The 21819-nt window shown below is 37.5% G+C and overlaps 1 protein-coding gene across 2 annotated transcripts in view; it reads right to left on the bottom strand.

Moving 5' to 3' along the window:
• DNAJC12 (DnaJ heat shock protein family (Hsp40) member C12) overlaps window positions 1-21819 on the bottom strand; it is a 61247-nt gene that overhangs the window by 12189 nt on the left and 27239 nt on the right. For both annotated transcript variants that reach the window (XM_068982123.1, XM_068982122.1), the window contains exons 2-4: window positions 21222-21326; window positions 14077-14155; window positions 4880-5019 (exon numbers count right to left, since the gene is read on the bottom strand). In XM_068982123.1, the coding sequence (XP_068838224.1) occupies window positions 4880-5019; window positions 14077-14155; window positions 21222-21299 (297 nt within the window). In that variant the 5' untranslated portion in view covers window positions 21300-21326. The remainder of the gene's footprint in view (window positions 1-4879; window positions 5020-14076; window positions 14156-21221; window positions 21327-21819) is intronic.

Genomic DNA, 21819 nt, shown 5'->3' with positions numbered 1-21819 from the left:
GTTCATCATCATTTTTTAAGAGAATTTAGAAATGTTAATAATATGGTATTTATGAATAGCAGCCAACATGATCACAAATGGGCTTCCCAGGTGACACTAGTGGTAAAGAACCTGCCTGCCAATGCAGGAGACTCAGGAGGCGCAGGTTCAGTCCTTGGGTCAGGAAGATCCAGGGAGGAGGGCATGACAACACACTCCAGTATTCTTGCTGGGGAATCTCATGGACAGGGGAGCCTGGCGGGCTACAATCCATGAGGCCACAAAGAGTCAGACATGTCTGAAGTGACTGAGCACACACATGATAACAAATAGATGATCTCAACTAAATTAAAAGGTACAAAGATACATTCAAATACAGATAAATAAATATATATGTAGATACACATACATAAAATATACATACTAAAGGGCAATATAGCCTTGTGCACACCCTAAAACCATAAGGATATTCAAGCCTTCTGCTTTGATCCAACCAGAGAACTCACTTCTTCCCACATTCAACCTGTCTCTCCTCAACTGCAAAGGAACATCATCCTAATTCATCTTCCCCAAAGAAAGACCCCGTAAAGCAATGTCATCATTCAGTGTAACCGGCTCTCACACTAACAAATGATGGGCAGAAAACACTGGAAGGAAATGCATCAAAATACTAATGGGGTTATCTTGGCATGGCAGCATTATAAAGTGTTTTTTTTTTTTCTTTTTATATTTTGGTGTCTTCTAAATTTTCTCTGACAAGTCTATATATAGGTACAACTAGGTTTTAAATTTTTAATGAAGGACTTCCCCAGTGGTGCAGTGGTTAAGACTTCTCACTTCCATTTCAGGAGACACAAATTTGATCCCAGGTAGGGGAATTAAGATATGGCATGCCAAAGGGTGTGGCCAAAAATTAAAAATTAACAAAATAAAAATTAGATGGAGTTATGATTGCCAAAATATATTAAGGAGGGAGCTTCTGGGTACCAGTAATATGTGTGTTGGGGAGAGGAATGGTTACAAGTATACACTTCACAACTGTTTACTAAATTATAAACGCAGGTGTTGAGCATTTTTCTGTAGGTTTTATTTCAAAATAAAAGTGTTAATTTTAAAAAGAGGCAATGGCTTCAGCTGGTGTAAAATATAAGCTAGTTTTAGTTTGGTTGGTTTGGGTCTGTTGTTATTGTTTTGTTTGCTTCGTTTCTTGGGTTTTATGCATGTGCAAGGAATAGAGGAGGCTGGCCAGTGGCTTTGTCTGTGGAGGGCAAAGGATATTGAGAAACTTAGTGAAAAACTGAGAGTAAGAAATGCAAGCTTTCAGGTTCAGAGAACTGAAAACGTGAGCTATATGTGTCACAGGTCAGCTAGGTGGCCTGAATACAATATCTTGACTCTCTGTCTCAGTACTTCTCTCTCAGAATAAAAGCGCCTACAGTCTGCCTTAGATGACGGGGTGAGGATTAATGACTGACCTATAGTAAATACTCTGAAAGCATTTGTAGCAACTGATACAGCATGGGACACTTTTAACAGCTTATGAGAATGTTTTTCTCAGAATTTTATTGTGACTGTGGCTTTGCTGTAACCCTTTCCCCAGAAGCATCCTCAAGCCATTTTGGAGGAAGAACCATTCACACCGTGGATCCCTTGGGGTAAAACCATATAATAAGACAGTAATGATTTCCCTAAGATTCTTTAAGCTGGAAAGGTATCTGTTTTCAAGTTATTCCAAGATCTGAAGGCCACCGTTACTGAAGTCCCCACTTCATATTCCCTTTTTTAAAACCAACATTACATATCTAGATTTAAATTTCCCTCTTTTAAACCAATATTACATATCTAGGCTTAAATTTCCAACATATTCATTGACCTGATTGAATTCTTTTTTAGTTGTATAGTTGCCTTACAATGTTGTGTTAGTTTCTACTGTACAGAAAAATGGAAGAGCCATTCATACATATATATCCCCTCCCTTTTGGTGATTGATTTATCAAAAGTTTTACAAGTTAAACTATCAGGAGGAGCTTCTAAAAAGGAAAAAGTAAAATCAATAGCTGGTTAAGTGACAAGGACTTGCTGTGGGGGAAAAAAATACAAATTAGAGTTTCATCACCATTGAATGATAGAAATGTATCATCCCTGAAGCTGTGTGAGGAATTCCCTCTAGGAGATTCTCATGATAGGAACCTGTGTGATGCTGCAAAAGTGCATTGTGATTTGTCCTTAGGGCAAGCAAACATGCAGATGTGTTTTAGATAAATGTCACCTAAAATTTCAAGTCCTGAATTATAACCATTTTATCGTCAGAATGGCGTATGTAGTATATCTAGTCCCAATACCCTAATGATGATATTTATCTACACAATGGTAGTGATCTAATAGGTGCTGAACAATACTGGGTAAGAAAATTGTTATTAATTTCTCTAGAGTAGTGAGTGTGAAAGGACGGACAAAAAATGCACACACACACACAAAAAACGTCAACTAAAATGTTATAGAGAACCTTGCTTCTGCATGTGAGGATCAAATGCAGAAGTCACTATGAGAATTAGAACAGAAGGGAATGAAAGGAAGTTACGGAAAGTCTATCTGGGACTTCCCTAGCAGTGCAGTGGTCAAGAATCCACCTGCCAAAGCAGAGGACATGAGTTCAATGTCTGGTCCAGAAAGATCCCAGGTGCTACATGGCAACTAAACCTGTGTGCCGCAGTTACTGAGCCCATGTGCCTCAACTACTGAAGCCGGTGTGCCCCGAAGCCCGTGCTCCACAACTAGAGAAAGCCCAACACAGCAACAAAGACCCAGTGCAGCCAAAAATAAATAAATAAATAAAAATTTTTTTAAAAAAGAAAGTATATCCAGTGAGGTACAAAACACATGAAACTTGGTATAGGGGTTTCAAAGTCCACTGAGGAAGAAATACAGAAACAGCATGGTTGAGCCCAAACAAAGACTGTGCAGGGAAAAATATCACTGCTGATTTAAAGTGGAAAGATATGCATTTCATCATTTTTGTACCACTAATAAAAATAAATCCCGAACCAAACGCTAGCCCAGCATAGTAGTTCAACATTGCTGACAAGACCAATAATGCAGCCCATAAGATCTGAAATGTAATTATTGTAGGCCCTCAAACACTTCATAATTAAACTAAATTCTAAGCAGAAATGATGTGTTTGGAGATAGGCCATTAGTATTTAATGGAAAGACATCTGCAATATAAATGAGAACAGGGACTTGGAGAAAAGTTTTTGAAAAATCCACAGCTAACTTGATATTAGCAGTTAAAATTAAGTAATACAGTTCAGTGGATCATCAAGAAAAATTAACTATAAATCAAAAGGCATTAAAATAGCAAGGGTCACTAATTCACTAGCAGTTACAGTGTATAATACTCAAGAGAATAGAAATATGGTTATATAGAGGTGGCAGAACAATGTTTAGTCAGAGTTAACAAGGAATTTTGGATATACAAAATGTAGAAGAAAAATCCTATTTTTGAGTATGTGAAGCTAAGTCACTATTTTTTTAAAGATTCTCTCTAGATATTTTGTATGTATATTCAACAGTCTTATGGTTAGTCCTTCATAAATAATTAACCAGCCGTAAACAAATCATATGACTATACACTGCATTCTAAAATGAAATGAAGAAAACCATTTACATGTTATATAGAGTGGCTTTCACTATATACTTTGAGAGTTTTGCATTGTTCTTCCCCATTACTTCAAAGACCCTCCCTCACTGGTACAGGTCATTTATCAGTGAAAAATCAATTTGATCAAGTCTTGTTTAAATAAAAACTATTAAGAAGGAATCTGAACATAACCCTGAAGAACTGGAATTTAAGAGATGTGAATCACTTTATACACTTATTCTAACATGTCCCTGAACACTTCCTTATAAGGTAACTTCTCCATTTTTAAGTCTCATGTTATAGAAAAATATCCCTGTAGGGAAAAAAAAAAAAAGACAGATTAAAAAAATCATGTAAATCATGACTAAGAATGTAGAAACCTTTAAAATTACATTCTCTCTGCAATCTACAATGGTCCATGGAAGGACAAAATAAATATATAACATAAAAGTTATAGAGATTATTTTATATTTGGTTTTTTTAATGGCGTGGAAGAAAATAACAGAATGGTTTTAAAAGTCTCTCTGCATCTATCCAATAATTCTTTTACCAAAATAATAACAGGAATAGTTTACAAATTTCTTTGATTAATCAGGTCCTGTTTTTATCAACTTTATTAAGCTTTGAAAAGAGAACAAGCTCACATGAACTAAAAAGATGGAGCATATGAATTTGCATTGGTTCAAACTTCAGCAGTGTTGTATGAGCAACTTGAGAAGCACAGTTATCAGAATGTATCAAACAATAGATGATAACAGGAAGCATATGTATATACATATTCATGTATACAAATCTACATATACATATACAAACAGCCAAAGAGACTGAAAAGCATAGTCGGAGAGTCTTCTGACCCTGATGTATTGAATTTCCTTTCACAAGATTTTGTGAATACTGCATTGTATCCAGATTCTACCAGCTTCTTGGTCTTTTCTCTCCTCTTGTCCACCGACACTTTAAGCTACTGGGCTGTGTGCTGTGCTTAGTTGCTCAGCCATGTCCAACTCTTTGCGACCCATGGACTGTAGCCTGCCAGGCTCCTCTGTCTATGGGAAGTCTCTAAGCAGGAATATTGGAGTGGGTTGCCATGCCCTCCTCCAGGGGATCTTCCCAACCCAGGGATCGAAACCAGGTGTCCCACATTGCAGGCGGATTCTTTACCATCTGAGCCACCAGGGAAGCCCCTTTAAGCTACTGTGTGAGTCTAATCCAGGGCAGCCTGAGCTTCAGAAATTCCCTTTATCCCAGAGAGAAACCTACCATTTTCACCGAGTCACTCAAAGCTTCCCACTGCTGGAATGACATTGACATCTGGCTCCTTCGCCACTGGTCATAGCGGGCTCGACTTGCTTCATTAGTCAAAATGTCCTTTGCCTTCTGCAGTTTCTGAAAAGTCTCCACTGGAAAACAAATCAAAAAATGAGCACGCCCCAGAGGAGTTATTTTAAATGCCCAGTCAAACTGATCTCACTGAAATATGTGTCTGTTATTTACCATCTATGTAACCTTGGGCCAATTCACTTCATCAAGCTTTCTTTTCCTCATTTATAAAGTGTACCATGAGGACAAGTGAGATAATATATGCAAAGTACCTGGCTCACAGTTTATCCACTCCCTTTACTGAGCTCCAGTGATGTGACAGGTGCTATCCCAGGTGCTGACAATGCAGATATGAGCAACAGACATAATTTATCTCATGGGATAGACATTTACAAACATTGGATAAGTTACAATCTTTTCTGCGTGTGTGTGTGTGTGTGTGTGTGTGTGTGTGTGTGTGTGTTCAGTCACTCAGTCATCTCTGACTCTTTGTGACCCCCTAGACTGTAGCCCACCAGGCTCCTCTGTCCATGGAATTTTCCAGGCAAGAATACTGGAAAGCGGTAAAGAATCTCCCTGCAATGCAGGAGACCCAGGTTCAATCCCTGGGTCTGGAACAATTCCCTGGAGGAGGGCATGGCAACCCACTCCAGTACTCTTGCCTAGAGAATCCCATGGACAGAGGAATCTGGCAGGCTGCAGTCCATAGGGTCACACAGAGTCGGACACGACCAAGCAGCAGCAGCATGGAATCTAGAAAGATGATACCAATGAACCTATTTGCAGAGCAGCAATGGAGATGCAAACATAGAGAACAGACTTACGGACACTGTCAGGGGTTGGGGAAGGAGAGGGTGGGATGAATGGAGTGAGTAGCGTGGAAACATGCACACTACCATATGTAAAATAAATAGCCAGTGTGAATTTGCTGTGTGACTTGGAACTCAAACCAGGACTCTGGTGACTACTCTGTGACTAGGGGGTGGGATGAGTATAGTTTCTTGTTCACAACAACCTTATCAAGTGCATGTTATTAATATTAGTATTGTTCACATTTTACATGATCTAAAGCTAAATGAGGTTAACGTAACTTGTCCTAAGCTACAAGTGATGGAGCCACAATTCAAATCCAAGCCTGCCAGGCTCTCCAGCTGGTGCTCACCAGACTGCACTTGACTGCCTCCTGCCCCTTCCATTTTCCTGCAGTACACGTTACCCTCTAATCCCCACTTTCTCCTTCATCTCTGAGGATAATGAAAATGTCATCATTCATCACTAAGATCCAGGTTGTGCCCTTGAGAAACTTAGAGTCTAGTAAGGAAGAAGACATATAAATAAATCATTTCAATACAGTGTGCTAAAGAGAAATACAGAAGTAAGATTAATTGTGCTTGAGGGGTCAGGAAATACTTCACTAGTTTCCTCTACACTTGGGGTCATCCTTGACTCTTCTCTTTCTTTCACATCTCATTTCTAATTCATAAACAAGCCCTGTTGACTCTATCTGTGGAGTCAGTATACCTTTAAACTATACCCAAGCTTTGACCTCTTGCCCCTGCCTCCACTGCCGTCACTCTAGTCCAAGCCACCATCCTCTCTTGGCTGGATGATTATATTAGCTGCTCAGCTCATCTCCTTGCCTTTGCCTTGCTTTATCTTCTACACAGCAGTCAGAGTGGTCTTTTCAAAAATAAGTTACATAGGGGATACCCTGGTAGTCTGGAGACTGGGACTCCACGCTTTCATAGCTGAGGGCCTGGGTTCAACTAAGACTCTGCAAGCCACACAGCATGGCCAAAAAAGGGAGAAAAAAAAAGGAAGAGGGACTTCACTGGTGGTCTGTGGCTAAAACTCCACATTCTCAATAGAGGAGGCTGGGATCATTCCCTGACCAGAGAACTAGATCCCACATGCCAGAACTAAGAGTTCACATGCTGCAACTAAAGATCCTGTGTGCCACATCTAAGAACCAGCACAGCCAAATAAATAAATAAAATTTAAAAAATTTTTAAATGATCTTAAAGAAAAAAGAAAGTAAAAGAAGTCACATAATATCACTCCTCTGCTCAAAATCACTTCCATTTTTACTTTTCATTTTTGTTGGAATTAAACTGAAAATTCTCACCGTGGCTATTAGGTCTGACATGCTCTGCCTGCTCTCTACCCTTCTCTTCCTTCTCCAGCTTCATTTCCTCCTACTTTGCCCATCTCCTTCGCTACAGCCATAGTAGCTGCCCTGATGTTCCTTGAGTACACCAAGCCCACTGCAGCCCCAGGACTTGGAACTTGCTGTCCTTTCTGCCAAGAACACTTTACCCTAAGCACTCACACAGCTTACTTCTTCCAGATGTCAGCTTGGGTATTGTCTTGTTGATGGAGTTTTCTCCAACCTTCTACATAAAATAGCTGCCCACCCCATCAGCCCCATTCCTTTATCTCCCTTACTCTGCTTTACTTTTCTTCATGGTACCTGAGTGTGTGCTAAGTCACTTCACTCATGTCTGACTTTGTGCGACGTTATAGACTGTAGCCTGCCAGGCTCCTTTGTCCATGGGATTCTCCAGGCAGGAATACTGGAGTGGGTTGCCATTTCCTCCTCCAAGGGATCTTCCCAATCCAGGGATCGAACCGGCATCTTTTATGTCTAACCTGCAATGGCAGGAGGGTCCTTTACCTCTAGTGCCACCTGGAAAGCCCCCAGTACCTACCCCCTGACATTAGGTACAGTTATTTGTTTATCATCCTCCATGAGAATGCAAACTCCATGAGGGCAGAGACTTTGTTTTGTTATCTGCTGCCTCCCTTGTACTAAAGAGGTGTAGCAGGTGCTCAAAAAATATTTGTTCAATGAATGAATGAGCAGATGCTTCCAATCTGAATGTGAATATAAAGATGTTCATAGAATGCTATTACCTAAGCTCCAAGCACCAAAAGAGTGACATATCCTTAAAACATCTTGTGAATTAGGCACCTTTGAATAGTGTTAGTGGGAAAAATAATTAAAATTATCCTGACAGTGCTTAAAAATACCTCATGGGAAGTAGTCAATATCCTCTGAAACAAAAGATGTTAGGACAATGTACAGTCAGTACTGATGGTACCACCATACCAATTGTGAAACTACTGAAATACTTCTGTACCCCAGTTGGTAAAGGGCTACTGTTCCTGAGCTCTCATCCCCCAAAACCACTACTTCAACTACTCCTTCAGCAACCAGAGACACTGCCCAACATGGCAGGGTTCCTCCTGGACCCTGTCCAAAGCTGAGCAGCACAGGTGCTTAATATATCATTAAATATTTAATATCACTGCTGGAGGTAGTAGCAATTGATGGATTAAAAGGAAAATCCTAAAGGTGGGGCTATTGAAAGAGAAGGAAAACAAACACATAAAAAACATCTTGCAATAGCTGCCAGCTCGAGTGAGTAATCCTTCCTGTTGCTGACGACAATGTAAATGTACCAAGATATAAACGAGATGTCACTTTTTCCAACAGAAATAAAAAGCTCATTAAATTATTACCATGGATGCACACACCAGTGACTACTAGAGCAGAGGTTGTAAAAATTTACATTTTTATCTACGATTCACCTTCTCTTTGCACACTATTGTTGGCCTCATTTTTCAGAGTTTCCAGAATGAAAGAAATTATTCTTATGTCAATCCCTCAACAGCAGATGATAAGCAGAAAGCAAAAGAGACCTTACCTTTCCTGTTAGGTGGCCTTTTCTTTGTTCCACACCTTCACCACATTTAATAAAAATGAGCTTGGATTTATATTTGTCCTTTAATATACCATCTAATCAAATGAATCATACAAGATAAACATGCACCAGTTCTGGGAAGAGAGATTTCATTTTATAAGCTTATACGAGCAAATGATGATGGAATACTTAAGAAACATTCCAATTTAACGCCAGATCTGCTTTGAAAATACAGAGGTCCTCTTAATTCATATTTCACAATAAAAATTATATTATTATAATAGCCACATTTTAACTGTAGGCCACTTAAAATTACTTGAGAAATAATAATGAGAAGAAGTCAGGATATGCTTTGAAAACAATCTGGAGGAAAATATACCCACTGTTAACAGTGGTTCTCTGGCAAAGAGAGATAAGAGCAGACTTTCACTTTCAACATTATTTAATACCGTATGTTATTTTTATTCTAAGAGAAAAAAAGCAATAAAGAGTTTTCAAAGTAGGAAAACATTGACAGATTGAAAGATTTCAGTTAGTAAAAGACAAAGAGTTCCCCTTCTTCAAATATTCAGATGTCTCTGAAGCCTGTAAATCAATAACAAAAATACCATTTCACAGGTCCTTAAGTTAGTCTGAAATCTCTTCAGGGTCAAAGGGAAGTTAATAAAGGGTTGACTTGAAACCATTAGTGTCACACACACACACACATATACACACAGGACTGGCATGAGCACCAACCAGCGGCTTTTGATCTCAGTGACTCAATTTCTATAGCATGACCAGTCCTGCCTGCATCACCCACTGCAAAATGAGGATCTCAAAAAGCCTTAGATTTAGAGGTTTTTTTAATGAGAGAAATGGCTAATATTTACTTACAAAAAAACTGTCCCATTTTGTTAAATTTTTATCTTGCAGTACTTCATAGAACAAGAAAAGTACACTGACTCATAATTGCCGACATCCATTGAGTTCTTCCCACATGCAAAATACCTCATTTAATCCTCACAGCAGATACATGAGATTCCCAGGTGGCACAATGGTAAAGAATCTGCCTGTCAAGGCAGGAGATGCAGGAGACTCAGGTTTGATCCCTGGGTCAGGAAGATCCCTTGGAGGAGGGCATAACAACCCACTCCAGGATTCTTGCCTGAAGAATCCCATGGACAGAGGAGCCTGGCGGGCTACAGGCAATGGGGTCACGAAGAGTCGGACATAACTGATCAATTGAGCACACACAGACACAGAAGAGGTGATAATATGCTATTAGTCTCCCATTCTGCCTAGGAGAATGCTGAGGCTTAAAGAGTTGCCCCAAATCAACTAGTTCATAAGTAGGAGCTAGGAGCAATGCAGACAGACAGACCTGTGTTCTTGTCTACTACTCCATCACACTACCAAACCAGTCATTTCAATGGCAATGGTTGAGACTACATTTAGCAAGCCAAAAAGGCATATTACACAAGTTTGATTTCTTCTACCTGCATTTGCTCTACAGGCTTAGCTTTTTACCTTAATGAAATGTGTTTCCAAAATCTGTCCAATATATTCTGGATTTCAGTCAAGCTAAAACCAGCATCAGGGTGAATTTTTGTTTCACATTTTTAAGTATTTTTATCAGTAACCTTAACCCTTCTGCAAGTATGTAAAGAATGACTTAAATGTTCAGGAAGTCATGTTCATCCAAATTAAGTAAATAGATGCTTGAACATGTTTGAAAACAATTTCTATCCAAAGGTTGAATCATCTATCTATTGCAAACCTGAACAAAGGAAGATATTAGTGTCTGTGTATCTTTTCATTTTAAACAATATTTACACAGTCCAGTGTTTCTCTGAACAGGAAACCTTCAGGTCCCTGTACATGGAACTCCCATCACCATGGCAACTAGAATGGCAATGACTGCACAATGATTCATCATGTATCCTTAATGGAAATCATTTGCCGGGACAGAAAAACAACTCAACGCCATGCTTCACTGGAAGAGAACCCAGCTAAAGAATAATCTGTGGTGGTGATTTTTTTAAGTGTTTATCAAATTTTTATAGTTTTATGCTAAGATACTATCTTAATATAAATTCTAGAAGGGTAACTAATATATGTCTCCTACAGAAATGTTCATGAATTCATTCTTTCACTCATTCAAGAAAGTTTGTGCACAAAGTAGCTGTCCTCCATGGCAGGTGCTGTGCATGCTATTTTGGGTGCAAGGCATACCATTTTGAATTAGATAAGCAAGACCAGCTTCACACAGCCTCCAGTATAAGTACTAAGCAAACAGTTAACAAGCTAACAATATAATATACAGTTGGCCACCTGACATATGTACAGGGGGCTCTGGGTAGCTGGGGCACACATGAATCCCAGAGGAAGTGATGGCCAAGCTGAGACCTGACTTGGGAGCATGACCCAGCCAATCAAAAGCAGGGCAGGGAGGTAAGCAGGCCTCAGGAATGTTCCAGGCTGAAAAAGCAATAAGTATAAAGGTCTAGAGAGTAGACATCAGGACACATTAAAGAGCCAAGGTAGTTTTTTTTTCTTCTTCTTTTAAATAATTCCTTAAATGCTGGGACTTTTTAAAGATTCATTTTTGGCTGAGTCGAGTCTTAGCTACAGCACCCAGGCTCTCCACTGTGACCCACGGGCTTCCCTCTAGTTGCAGTACGCAGGCTCCAGAACACATGGGCTCTTCGGTTTGCAGCACACAGACTCTCTAGTTGAGGCCCTCGGGCTTAGTCGTTCTGTGGTATGTGGGATCTTCGTTCCCCAACCAGGGATTAAGCCCATGTCCTCTGCACTAGGAGTCAGATTCTTAACCACTGGACCACCAGGAATGTCCCTAGGAGCCAAAGTGGTGCTGAGTGGCTGAAACGTAGGGCTGTAAGCGTGGTGGTGAAGAGAAAATGAGACTGGAGATGTGGGGAGGTGCACATGAAGGGGCTTATGCCTCAAGGCCCAGCAATGACAGAGAATGAACCACTGTTACATGCACAATCAAGGTGTAAAGATTACAGACACAAGGTAAAGCAAAAGAAGCTTCACAAAAGAGTACATACCATATGATTCCAGGTATATAAAACTTAAAACTAGGCAAAACTAATCAATGATGATAAAGATCCAACAATGGGAAAGGGTGCTGGCACTGAATGGGACATGAAAAGGGACTTTTCCTGGAGTGGCAGAAATGTTCTACATCTTCATCTGGGCAGTGGTTAAACTGGTTATATGTAGAAAAAAATCTATCAAGTTCATACTTAATGATTTTTTCACATTTGCTTTAAGTAAGTTATGTCTTCATAAAAAGGGGAAAAATCAAATGTGCAATGGTAATAGTTAAGTATCTAACAAAAGTTGACTCTATACATTGGAAAATAACCCATTTATACAATCAAAGGGATCAGTGATTTCTAGAGAAAATTAAGAGCTTTAAATAAGGGAAAATTTTTTTTAATAAAAAGGAGTTGAGTTTCACCATTTGTGAAATGTGGAGTTAAAGACAAGTCTTAATGGGCTTTCCTGATGGCTCCAGGGGTAAAGAATCCACCTGCTAATGCAGAAAATGCAGGTTCAGTCCCTGGGTCAGGAAGATCCCCTGGAGAAGGAAATGGCAATCCACTCCAGTATTCTTGCCTGGGACATCCCATGGGCAGAGGAGCCTGGCGGGCTACACTCCATGGGGTTGCAAAGAGTTGGACACAACTTAGTGACTAAACAGCAGCAGCAGCAGACAGGTCTTAATCATACTTTCCTTATAGAGAAATCACATATAGTACTTCCCTGATGGTCCAGTGGTTAAGACTCCACCCTTCCACTACAGGGGGTGAGGGTTCAATCCCTGCCCAGGGAAGATTCCATATGTTCCAAGACATGGCAAAAAAAAAAAAAATCATAGGTATACACATACTAGACATATACCAATAGTAGGGTAGTACATACATGGACACGACTGAGCGACTGAGCATGCACATAAAAGGTGAGAGAAGGATGAATAATGAGGCCAGTTTTTGACAGAGAGATATTGAAATGTCCTCAAAAGGATATTTTCAAAGAGCAGTCAAAGCCACAGTCTGAAACTGAGGAATGAGAACTGAGTTAAGGATAAAATGGGAAGCCATCAACAAATAACTGATGATTGAAAACCACAGATTTCAACAAAATTATAGAGAAAAAGTAGGGAGTAAGCCCAGAAGAGAGTTTTAAACTTTTTTAAAGATTTTTTTATGTGTTCCATTTTTAAAGTCTGTATTAAATTTGTTACAATATTGTTTCTGTTTTATTTTTTGCTTTTTTTGGCTGCAAGGGATATGGGATCTTAGTTCCCCAGTCAGGCCTCAAACCTATACCCCATGCACTGGAAAGCCAAGTCTTAACCACAGGACCACCAGGGAAGTCCTCAGAAGAGATTTTAGAAGGGAATCTCAGGACGGAAGGGAAGAAGTCACAACGGAGACAGAAAGAGGAGCCCAAGAAGTAGGAGGAAAAGCATAAGGGCATATCCTGGTAGCTAAGAAAAAGGAGTGTCAAGAAGATGAGCATGATCAACAGTTCCAAATTCTGAGGCTAGCTCAGGGAAGATAAGGACTAAAAGGAGTTGGCAGCCAAGAAGTTCTTAGTGACTATTACAAGTGCCATTTCCTAGAAAGGTGAGGAGGAAGTCAAACTGGGATAAACTGAAAACTGGCTGAAAGGGAAGTAGCGATATCAACTGTGAACTTCTTTTTCAGGAAAATTGGCTCTAAACGGAAGTACAAAGATAGAGAAGAAGCAGGAGAGAGAGAGGTTAAGAAAGGATTATTGTTTTATCTGTATTTTTTCCAGCTGAGATACACAAAAGCATTTATGTATAAATTCATGATCATGAAATTTAAAATATGATAAAGAAAAAGCAAATGTATGAATATATTATTATACAATATATACAGACCTATTCAGAAGAAAACACAGCAAGGTTCTCATTAAGATAACCACCTAGTTACAAATGGAAGTCACTGTTAACATTCAAAAATTGGTGAAAGGAAGCATAAAACTGACACATTTTTTTAATTCTTTTATTCTTATTGTTATTTTATTTATTTATTTAGGCATGTAGGATCTTAGTTCCCCAACCAGGGATCAAACCCACACCCTCTGCATTGGAAGCACCGAGTCTTAACCACTGGACCACTAGGGAAGTCCCAACTGGACAAATTGTAAACCATGAAGCAGCACGTTATAGCAGAAAGATAAATGAATATTAAGTGACTGCTATTAGAAAAAAGACCCTACCCGGTTTCCTCTTCAGCCTCCATCCAATAGTGCAAAAAACACTCTTTGGCATTAAATGAAAGAATAATTTTGAGCATAAATAGATAAAAGAAAATGAAGCTACTATTCACTGGCTTTTTAGGTCTATATGCTATACATTTTCATGAAAAGCAACCATTATTAAACACTTACCAGCTTTGGAATTTTCAGGATGCTTGTCAGGGTGACATTCCAGGGCCCTGACCTTAAATTCTGCAAGAATTTGTTCAACCTAAAACAGAAATTAATGAATGAGGAATCCAACTTGAATGGCATAAAGGGAAAAGTAGGGTGTCAGTCCTTCCCAAAAAAGCCACCATGAACACCTACCTTTTTATTTTGATTCTTATTTGTATTTTGACTTTTTAGTCGAAGAAATTATTTTCTCAATCACAAAATTCAGAACGTATCCAATAAACATTCTTATTCAAATAGTAGTATGCAATGACAATTGAACTTGCTACTGTATTTAGATGATGGCACAAGACACCTATGAGTTCAGTAAATTTAAACATTAAAAGTGGTCATATAGGTTTATCCTGCAGCTGCTGCTGCTAAGTCGCTTCAGTCGTGTCCGACTCTGTGCGACCCCATAGACGGCAGCCACCAGGCTCCCCCGTCCCTGGGATTCTCCAGGCAAGAATACTGGAGTGGGTTGCCATTTCCTTCTCCAATGCATGAAAGTGAAAAGTCAAAGAGAAGTCTCTCAGTCGTGTCCGATGCTTAGCGACCCCATGGACTGCAGCCCACCAGGCTCCTCCGTCCATGGGATTCTCCAGGCAAAAGTACTGCAGTGGGGTGCCATCCTAACAATATATAGAAGGTGTGTTTACACACCTGAGTTCTTCAAAGGATGTTTAGCCACCTCTGTTATTCAAGATGATTGTCCAGTTTATAAATTACCCATTATAAAGTTCTTTCTTTTTTCGTCCTTTTCTTTTCTATTAAGAATTTCACACATACACACAAAAAGAATTTCACAACTGGGGATGGAGGGGTTAAATAAAGGTAGTCAAAAGATACAAATTTCCAGTTAAATAAGTATTAGTGATGTAATGTAAAAAATGATACATATAATTAACACTACTATATGTAGTATATGAAGGGTGTAAAAGAGTAAATCCTAAGAGTTCTCATCACAAGGAAAAAATTTCTATTTCTTAATTTGGTATTTATATAGATGATGGATATTCAGTAAACTTGTGGTAATCTGCATTTCAGACTTACAGTACTGTATGCCAATTATATCTCCATAAAGTTGGAAAGAAAAAAATGTTTCACAATTTAGGGGGGAAAAAACAGGATAAACTTGATCATTTTGTTACCAGTAAACAGTTTGGTTAGAGATATTGATTGAAAAAACAGAGATTTCCGCCCAAACTAAAATGAGGTTTGAGGGCCATCTATGATTTTTATTGGGTTTCACTCACCCGTCTAATCCTTATTATCATGAATTATCAAGACTTGGCTTTATCAGTTATAATTGTAATGTCAACATCAGAATGCAAAAGTGGTTATGTGGCTCTTAGTATCTGACTTTTTGTTGTTATTTAGTCGCTAAGTCATGTCCGACTATCTAATTGCTTTGTTTTAAATCCCAGTTCTGCTCTGTCGGTGCAGGCAAGTTGTATAATTTCCATGTGCCTAGATTTCCTCATCTTTACATTTCATGAATAATGTAACTCCAGCACTTAACACAAAGCCTGATCACAGTAAGAACTTAATAGCTATTAATTAAACATCAGTGGTTAAGTTCCTTGAACTCATTTAACTTGATACTGGGGAAAAAAGCTGAGTTTTCTGTTAACTAAGCAGTTGGAATTCAAATCCAGTAATTCTTTTTGTTTTTTGGCTACAGCTTGTGGGATCTTAGTTCCTCAACTAAGGATCAAACCACGGCCCTCAGAAATGAAAGTGAGGAGTCCTAACCACTGAACTGCCAGGGAAATCCCCAAATCCCATCAACTTAACCACTGTTTTACATGGGCCAGTTCTTCAGGCTTAGGACCTATTAGCAAGTTCCACATTTACTATGCACGAATTCATGAAAGCAAATTACCTCATTTGAGAATTAAATTCTCAAGCAGTTCAGTTCAATATTGTCATAAGAATCGTGGGAGAAATATTTTTATCAGCTCCATGTCATCCTTAATCAACTCTCATAAAAAAAAATCTTCACTTTTACAATCAAAGACAGTATTAGATATGAGTATGTTTAAAGCCCAGATTGATATCTCTGTTCTCTTCCTTTAAGTATGTCCTGGGAGACCCTTGTAATAACAGGAAGAGACAGATTTCCTAGGAAGAACTATAGTTATGTTTCCTCTTCCTGGGTGCTCACTTACCTGTCACCATAACCTGCTAATAGAACAAAGAAAATTGAGATTGGGACTTGTTTTAAAAGTTTTTAATATTAAATATTTTAAAGAATCTAATAGCATTTTTTAATTAACAAGTAATTTATAAGTACTCACAAACTCTCTTTGAAAAGATTTCCATCAATACAGAATATTTTTTAAAAAAAAACCTTTATTCCTGGACTTTCCTGGTGGTGCAATGGATAAGAATCTGCCTGCCAATTCAATATCTGATCAAAGAAGATTCCACATGCCTCAGACCAACTAAGCCAGTGTACCACAGCTACTGAGCCCATGCCCTAGGGCCTGAGAACCACAGATACTGAGCCTGTGTGCCACAAATTCTGAATCCCACATGCCTAGAGCCTGTGCTTCTCAACAAGAGCAGCCACAGTAATGAGAAGTCCTTGAACCACAACAAAGAGTAGACTCTGCTCACCGCAACTGGAAAAAGACCCCAAAAAGCAACGAAGATCCAGTGCAGCCAAACATAACATGATAACATTTTAAAAACACTTTTACTCCTTTTCCCCTATGATAGAGTCCTTCAAGACACATTTTTATACACATTATATATTTATGTATATATCTTGGGGAAATTAATAGCACAAATGGATAGAAACTATACCTATATATCCAAAGTAGAGAGTTTGAGGGGTTTGTTGTTTATTTCATTCCTATCCAATTTTTAAAAGTTAAGAATAGTGCATATCAGTCTATCATTACTTTTCATATTTTACTGCCACAAAATTTATCACAGATCTCCTGTGTAGGGCTGGTTCTGGGGAAACTAACCAATAAAGTGGCTTAGTTTGTCTTGGGCACATTCTATTTATCTCCTGGCATCACTACCCCATGTTCCTGGTGCCAAGAGCAGCTCATGGACAACTGAGGCCCTTCCTGTCAAAGTCCACTGAATTTTGCGTTTCTGACACAATGTCCAATGATCTGGAAAGCTGTCTGTTCTACTGGCCAATAAATATACAATAAATATCAACTTTACTCATCATCAAAAAGTCAAAACATCCATGGATTATTATAACCAGTGTCACTGAGGGTACAAGGAAATGAACTGACCTGTGCTTTCCTGGGAAGAATTTAAATGTTCTTTTAACATTTTTAGCAAAGTTTAGCAAATTTTCTATAAATCAATTGAGATATACATATATAAAGCTATGATAAACATAGACAGGATATTAAAAGGCAGAGACATCACTTTGCTGACAAAGGTCCATATACTCAAAGCTATGATTTTTCCAGTAGTCATGTACAGATGTGACAGTTGGACCATAAAGAAACATGAGCACCAAAGAATGGATGCTTTCAAATTATGGTGCTAGAGAAGATTCTTGAGAGTCCCTTGGACAGCAAGGAGATCAAACCAGTCAATCCTAAAGGATATAAACCCTAAATATTCATTGGAAGACTGATGCTAAAGCTCCAATACTTTGGCCTCATGATACAAAGAGCCAACTCATTGGAAAAGACCCTGATGCTGGGAAAGATTGAAGGCAAAAGGAGAAGGAGGTAGCAAAGGATGAGATGGTTAGTTAGCGTCATTTACTCAATAGACATGAGTTTGAGCAAACTCCAGGAGATAGGAAAGGGCAGAGGATCTTGGTGTGCTATACCCCACGGGGTCACAGAGAGTCAGACATAGCGACTGAACAACAACAACAAAATATATAAATCCTTTAATTTTTTTCATACTTTTCAATCCAACCATTTCAATTATAGGAATTTGGCTAAGAGGATAATTGAAGGTAGGGAATGGATTTAGTTCTAAGAAGGTTCAATGAATAAAAAGTTATACATTTTAAACAAAAACCTGTGTGCCTAGTAATAGGATATTGTTAAAATTAATTGTAATAGGGTTATAGGATGGCATATTTTGCAGTCATTAAGAAAATCTTCTTGTAGTAGAAGATTTTTAATAATCTGAGAAATTTTATATAAAACATTCTATGAGAAAAAGGTAAGCTATAAAGCATTGTGTGAGGTATAAAATCTTAATGTTTTACTCAAAAGGAATCATGTAACATATATGTATATATAAGTATATGTAAAATAATGAGGAAATTATCTGGCAGTCCAGTGATTAGGACTCCATGCTTTCACTGCCATGAGCCTGGGTTCAGTCGCTGGTTGGGGAACTAGGATTCTGTAAGCTACGCCAAATAAATAAAATAAAATAATTATAAATAATGGCTAAGATTTATTGAGACCTAGTGTGTGCCAGGTACTGTTCTAAGTACTTTATATATAGCATGTCTTTCAATTCCCACAGCAACTCTGTGAGGTGGGTACTATTATTATTCCCATTTTGCAGATTAGGGAAACGAAATATAAGAGAGTAATTTTCCCAGTCACAGAGGTAGTAAGTTGCAGAGCCAGGATTTCAACTCAGGCAGTCTGACTCCAGACACAAGACCCCATGGACTATACTAGAGCCCATAGAATTCTCCAGGCCAGAATACTGGAGTGGGTAGCCTTTCTCTTCTCCAAGGGATCTTCCCGACCCAGGGATCGAACCTAGGTCTCCCGCATTGCGGGCGAATTCTCACCAGCTAAGCCTTGGGGAAGCCCATATATAAAGATAAACATATAAATATGTATACATGTACATGTACTTATTTATGCAAAATTATATATATATATGCATGCATAAAATGGCATGCATATATCATAATTCCAAACATTAAGCGTTTGGGTTGGCATTTTTCCTTGTGCTCTCTTTATACTCCTCATTTCCTTATTGAACATACATAATTTTAGAAATTAAATTTTAAAACTTAAAAGCTTATATTTTGCAGATCCTAATAGCACAGTATTTTGCTCTGTGTCAGGAAATACTCATGTGCAATAGGGACTAATTTGATTCCCACTTTAAGGGATCTTCTCCAGCTTTCCCCTGGTCACTCAAATGCCCTCTGCGTCTTGCTCCATGCATCTAAATTTTAATGCAGAATCGTTTCACACCCCATCTCCTCTCCAAAGTCTTTTCAGACATTCTTTCCTTAAACTTTGGTAAATGTTTCTGAACAGGGAGTATTTGTTTTCCACTCAACAGCATGGAAATTCTCCCATGGCCTTACATGTGTCATTTATTAATTTCCAACACAAGCTTTAAAGTGTAAGAACTGTATACTAAGCAAAAGAATTATGTGTGTGTCTCAGTTGTTTTAAGTAGTATCAAAATATCAAGTTGCTAAATTGCTTTTGGATAGAAACAGTTCTGGTTAATTTTTTAGAGTATCAAACCAAGGAATATTTGAAACAAAGAAAATCCAGACAACACAAATCAAGTAAAGGAAATGTCACAATAATAGTTTAAAAAAGCATTAATTATAACTGGTCACGACAAAATGAAACTGTTATAAACATTATAAATAAACAATGGGATCATTTTTTTAGTCTTTCAAAACTAATCTTTCTTTGTAAACTGAAAAGACAATAACATAACTACAGAAGCCTGACTAAAGAGATTTATTTAGGGGATATTACAACCTTTACTTTATAACCTAGCATAACAATATTTTTAAAAAATCCAAATTGTGAAACCTTTCAAATTAAATTATGTTCCTTCGATTTAAATAGTTCCTTCAAAAATTATTTGGCAAGAGTATAATTCAAAGTATGAATAACACATGATAAGCTTTCTCAATTAATACAAGTAAACCACCCCTAAAGAAAACAAAAGTAACCTATTACCCTAAAGAAGAAATATGCAATTAAGAGAATATTATAACCTCTTTTGTGTGTGGGTGTTTAACTACAAGGTACCTAAGCGAACTTCCTCAGGGTGATGAAGATAGAGATTTCAATCTTTGCGTCCAATACTGCATTCGATTTGCCAAACAAAACTAAGTATATTTTATTACTTAACTCCAGCCTTATAAAACAAAGATAAATAGAAAACTAATTTGCTTTAAAGCATTTAATATTAATAGTTATATTTTAGTAATAAAATAAATATTTTAATACTCATAAATATAAAACAATGTGAATATATTTAATAATGTAATAAAATATATTTCATAATCATCTAAACAATATTTTAAATACTAAAAAAACTGTAAATGAAATGTTTAACAATAAGAGAATAATCAGTTTTGGTACAATAGTAAAATAAAATTTTATGCAATCATTAACCCATGTATGAAGAACCTTTAGTAGCATGGAGAAATCCTTATTATAATATTAATGGGTAAAAAGTAAACACGTTCTTCAAAAATAATACATAGGAAAGAGTCTGGAGACTAATCTACCAAACATTAAGAATGTTACCTTTGGGAAGTAAAATTATAAATGAACTTTCCATAATGTGAAAAACTTTTATGACCTTATAATTATCCATAGGAACCTTTAAAACATTGTTCTATTATAGATCAAATGAACAGTTACAGAGTTGTCACATATTTTGTTTCAGAAGCCACAGTTTAAAGAAGTAATTCCTTTTACACAATTTGAATTATTAACCCAAAAGGATGTTTCTTGGTTTAAATAACTTACATGCTCATGTAAGACTACATATTTTAATGAAACATTTTAAAATCATTACTAGAAAATTAAATTTTATCTCAATTACAGTGTACATTACCATAATAAAGATATAGCTTATGTATATACTATGAAACACTGCCAATAGCAATTACAATAAAATTTCAAATATATATTTTTAGTATATTTGGAAAACAGTCTATGACCATGTGTAAGAATACACATATTCAATCAGAAGTGTCCAGAAAATTGAAAGAGGACACTATTCAAGTAAAGACCCAACACTCTATTTTAAGTCCTTAACTTTCTCTGAGCCAAAAGAGCTTTAAAATAATACATGATTAGGTTTTTAGGCAATGTGACTTAAAATTCAAAATGTTAAAACCTTAAATAAAACTTGAAATACTGTTGTGAAAAAGAATAGCATTATTCATTGCTTACCGAAGACAGTTCATCACATCCCAGTAACGTGTAGTAATCTTCAGTATCTTCCGACTTGTAATTCAGTATCGCATCCATTGAGATGACTAAACCAGTTTTTCTTCCCTTTGAAACAAGAGGCACAATGAACTGAGAATTAACAGGAAACGCCTTTTGAGATCTGGTTTACAGCAGCGCGTTCCAAACGGCAGTTAACTAGATTTAAGGCTGGCCACAGTCAACACGTCAGCTGTCATCCTAGACCTTTGTAAACTCTAGTTTTCATTGGCTGTTTATACAAGAGAAAAGAATAGCCCACGTGCGGAACTGTTGCAGTGCTGGCTGGGATCTGTAGTTTGAGTTTATGTAAGTGATGCAAATGAACCATTCCTTTTAGAAGTTGATAAACACCATCCATTTTTACATACTCCTCAAATTGGCCATTTTTTACCTCTGATACATTTTCACCTCTTTTTTTTTTTAAGGAATAGAAAAAAATTTGAAGCATTATGGTAAAATCTTAGTGTTTGTTAAATATGAGTAGTGAGCACTTTTCTGAGTGTTAAGAATATTTCATAATTTTTTAAACAGCTTAAGAGTAGACAGGCTTCCATGGTGG

Source organism: Capricornis sumatraensis, chromosome 10 (assembly GCF_032405125.1).
Source record: "Capricornis sumatraensis isolate serow.1 chromosome 10, serow.2, whole genome shotgun sequence".
Taxonomy (NCBI): domain Eukaryota; kingdom Metazoa; phylum Chordata; class Mammalia; order Artiodactyla; family Bovidae; genus Capricornis; species Capricornis sumatraensis.
This window is presented reverse-complemented; position numbering and strand designations above follow the sequence as displayed.